At 31.1% G+C, this 4711-nt stretch overlaps 1 protein-coding gene across 3 annotated transcripts in view; it reads left to right on the top strand.

Moving 5' to 3' along the window:
• Window positions 1-4711, top strand: part of LOC106471548 (protein FAM72A-like) — a 17851-nt gene that overhangs the window by 8274 nt on the left and 4866 nt on the right. For all 3 annotated transcript variants that reach the window (XM_013932150.2, XM_022400162.1, XM_013932151.2), the window contains one exon: window positions 2051-2128. In XM_013932150.2, coding sequence (XP_013787604.1) covers window positions 2051-2128 — 78 coding nt within the window. The remainder of the gene's footprint in view (window positions 1-2050; window positions 2129-4711) is intronic.

The raw sequence follows: 4711 nt of genomic DNA, 5'->3' as shown, positions 1-4711 counted from the left end.
CACTCCGAATTAAGATATAGCTAGGCAAGAGTTGGTGGTAGATGGTGTTGATAAGCTTCCTTCTATCTAGTTTATCACTCCAAATTAAGATATAGCTAAGTCCAGAGTTGGTGGTAGATGGTGTTGATAGGCTTCCTTCTATCTAGTTTATCACTCCGAATTAAGATATAGCTAGGCAAGAGTTGGTGGTAGATGGTGTTGATAAGCTTCCTTCTATCTAGTTTATCACTCCGAAATTAAGATATAGCTAGGCAAGAGTTGGTGGTAGATGGTGTTGATAAGCTTCCTTCTATCTAGTTTATCACTCCAAATTAAGATATAGCTAGTGCAGACACTTTTCTTGCCTACATGATAAATAGAATGTGATGATAAACTTGCAGCAGAATAATGTTTGAGCTGTGAATCTGTTAGAGAAGAATGGAAGTCTTTGATTAGTAGTGTTGAAGAAGTATGATCTCGTGGTGTTTTATTCTACAGTGCTGATGACGTGTAAAGGTATCTGTTGTCAGTAGTTCTAAGAATAAAGATCCTTGAGAGCAATACTGTAGAAATGTAATAGTCTGTAATTACCAGTATTGCAAAATGTAAAGATATTTGATAAAATAATATTGCAGAAGAATAAAGATCTCTTATTTGTAATGCTGACAATATGTGATGGTCTCTGATTAATAGTATGGAAGCAGAGTAAAGATCTTCAGAGAATCAATATTCTAGAAGTGTAATGGTATATGAAATGTATAATTTGTGTTAAGATATATAATACTGTGTTATTAACCATACTCTAATGTTGATTTTAAGTGCCAGGTTTAAAATAAGAATTGAATTTCAACTTAATGTAGCTTATACCATAACAGTTCTTGTTCATGCAGTATGATAATATTGTCTCATAGAGTACTGACTGATGTATATCAACCATTCTGATAAGCCCTGGTAGTAAGCAAAGGACCTTGTTGGTACTGCATATAGTAGATGTAGTGTAATTGACATTGTTATATATTATTATTCACTTTCAATCAGAACTTCTTAGGGTTATCAGTTATGCTTAAGCATTTTATGATTAGAAACAATTTCTAAATGTAAATGTCTGATCAGTAGTAATTCCAACGCATAAATGTGTTTGATAAGTAAAGTTTTAAAGACCTCTAACCATCTATTAACAGTGTCCATAAGTTACCTGTGAGACAATTAGCCATATTCTGTGTATTAAGAATCTTGGGTAAAAGGATTGGTTAGGTTATGTAGTTATCCTTTTAGTGTTCTATCCATGTCTAAAAAAAAATTTTGTTGGCTAATATACTATTCTGACAAAAAAAAGTTTTCTCAGATTTGAGAAAATGTTCGTTGCATGTGTGTCACCACTAGAACTTCCAATTCTTTTGTTCGTATCTGGATTGTGTGTGTTTGTGTAATTGAATTGAAAATATCAAAGCACTTTCAAAATATAGATTGCCTATTGAAATTAATGGACAAATGTAATTTTAACCTTTTCAAGATACTCAAACTAGAAATGTGGACAAGTATAAAACATTTATATAGAGACCAGTAGTTGTTAATGACATCATATGTGTTGTACATATTCATTGTGTAAAAACAGATGCAGTTCTTTCTTATGCTATTTTACAAATTTTTTTTACATTTCATTAGTTACTTTGCAATTGTGAAGTTTTACATAATTAAACATATTACTGGTGCATTGTTTTTATAAACAGTTTAGAATGTCATTTCTGAAATTACTAACTTATTTTTATGCTTTGTTCACTACCAGTGTCATCCACATTTTAAGTAATTTTATTTTTATGTCTTAGAGCACCTAAGTGAAAATAACTGTCCATAATAAATAAATTTGTTATATAAAATATAGCAGTAATTAGTGAGATTAATTGTAATATTGATGTGTGTTTTTTTGTTTTTTTTATTAGTGAACCTGTAACCAACAGTCATGGACACACAATTTTGTTTGACAAATAGTTTAGAAAAACAAGTTTAATAAGCTGATTGTATGAATATATGGAAGGTTTTCATATATAAATAATGGATAACTTCTTTACAGCCTTGTTGGCCCAGCAGGGGACTGTTACTCAACAGGAAAGTGCCAATGTCAGATACAAAACATAGCCTGCAGCAGTTGGTAAGTATATCTTTGATGTATTTAGTTAGCACTTTTGCTCAACCTAAAATTCAGATGGTTGATTTTGTATGGATGACTTTCAGGAAGTCTGTACTTGTGTCTACTCTTTCACTTGTTTATGATTGACTTACACACATGAAAAGCTAGCTAGAAAAAGATGCACTTTTTAGGTGTATGTATGTGTGTTTGTGTGTGTGTGTGATCTATAACATAAATGGATTTTTTACATGCATGTGGGTATATGGACAATCACACAGTAATATTACTTTATCTAGTTCAAATTGTAACATGCAATATTCATGAAGGTTGATAACATAAATATCTCTTACATTCTAGCTGGCCTGATTGGTGGGGGGGGGGCAGCTGTAACTTGGTTGACATATCATATTCTACTTTGCTTTCACTAGACATGTGTACACATTATTTAAATGGGTTAGTTCTTTGTAAGCATCTAAACTGTAGCATGTTATATCTGTGTTGTTATAGTATTTAAACATCCAGACTGTAGCATGAGTTATCAACATTTTATGACGTGTGTGTGTGTTTGAGCATTCAAACCATAAATCAATTATTTCCATACGTTAATACTTATTTATATCCAGACTGTAACATGCTGTTAACATGGTGAGGCACGGGTACACTCAGACTGTTACATACTTTAGAATATTTCTATCTGGTAGCACATATCTGTATTTTAACATGGGTTAGCACTTTCACTGTCATAGGCACGTAAATGGGACATATTATAACCTATGTTATATTAATCACGTGAAAGTTTGGATATTTGTACCACTGTGAAGAAAGAATATTGCCTTTCAAACTTACCAGAATTTACCAGTTTAGTTTCAAATAAGTAATGAAATATAAAAATGTCTTTTTGTTTTTTTTGTTATGTATCTAGAAATAAATCTGCCATTGAAAGAACTGTTTATCTGTAATATTTTAATTAACTATCTTCATGTGTAGATGAACATGAAAACCATCATATATTTTCTAAGGATATTTGAACATTAACACATATATCTCCAAATGTGTTAATGCATAAATAAAGTACAAGTTATATGCATATGTTAGTTTATGAAAACGTAACCCATAAATGTTTTTGTGTGTGTGTGATGAGGTGTGTATAAGCATTTAGACAGTAACTGTTGTTTTGATGGAGTGTGTAAGAACATCGAGACAGTTGACTGTTTTTATAAAGGGTTGTTTGAATACCCAGATGGTAACCTGTTTTTAATAAAGGGTTGTGTGAACATCAAAATTTTGTAGTGTTACTGTATGTATCTTTTTGTCTTTGAACATCCATATCTAAACATCTCTAAGTTTCAAGGAAATGTGTGTGTGTGTGTGTTACTTCTTCAGTCATAATAGACAACCTATTATATGTACTTTTTCATATTAATATAGGAATGGTGGGAATAGATAGCAAAGTTGATGCAGCTGTTTTTAGAATGTGTTGATAATGTCTTACCTTCATGTATCAGGTACCTAGTGAATGAACTCTTAAGGTCATTGCTCGACTCATAGGAAGTGTGAAACATACACATGTTCTCTTTTCCCAGCAATGTACATGTATGTTTGAGAGGGAGATCACATTATAATTGAAGTTGTGTTGATTTTTTCGTGCTAGGAAAATAAAGGGTAATTTCTGCTTTGTTAAATATACAGGTGTATGTAACTCCTATATTTATTTAACTATTATATTTTTGTATTTTTTGTAAATTTGCAACATTTTATATTGCATTATGGGATTTCAGATTTTTTTTTGCTTTTATTATACATATTTTTGGATTGAAACTCTAAATACAAGTTGTTTTTTAAGTGGATAGTTGTCATATAAAAATACTTTGTCATAGTATGGTTGTTATGTATTTTGTAAATAATGACATACACCATGGTTCTTTTGAAGTTAGTTTCATTATATTTCATGTTATGATGATGTTGTTGTTATTTTACATTTAAAAAGATTACTGTGCACTGCTTGCATGAACTTAAGGCTCAACTTAATTTCACAAGTTATTCAAATCTTCTGAGATTATTAGAATTAATAGTGAGAATACCCAAATGATGAGTTGGTGCATTTGAATCATTTTACATTTGTTTTCTTGTGTATTGATTTATGACACTATGTACTTCTACTTAGACTTTTTACATAGAATTCAATTCTTTAATTTATAAGTTACATTATTATCAGGTTGTCAAGAAATTAATGTTGTATTTTGGAAAACTTTTATTAACCACCCCCTAAAAACGTACATCACCTATAATAGTTAAACGTTTAGTATATTCTAATCCCTTATGTTGAGGGAACACGACTAGACACACATTTGACATGTAATGCTGTTTAAATACAAGAAGGGAAAAAATGCCTCTGTAGTCACAAAGAATATCAAAGAAGTTTGTGAAAATGTTTTGAATGTTCGTAGGTATCAATGGTGGTTCAGCAAATTTCTTTCAGGTGACTTTAGCCTTAAAAACTGTGATGGCAAGGGCCGACATGTTGGAATTGATATTGATGCTCTGAAGATGCTTGTTGAGTCTAACCCAAGACAGCACACTTGTGAAATGGCCCTGAAATTGCAT

The sequence above is a fragment of the Limulus polyphemus genome, unplaced genomic scaffold (genome assembly GCF_000517525.1).
Source record: "Limulus polyphemus unplaced genomic scaffold, Limulus_polyphemus-2.1.2 Scaffold4692, whole genome shotgun sequence".
NCBI lineage: Eukaryota > Metazoa > Arthropoda > Merostomata > Xiphosura > Limulidae > Limulus > Limulus polyphemus.
The sequence above is the reverse complement of the archived record's forward strand: the minus strand, read 5'-3'. Positions and strand labels throughout refer to the sequence as shown.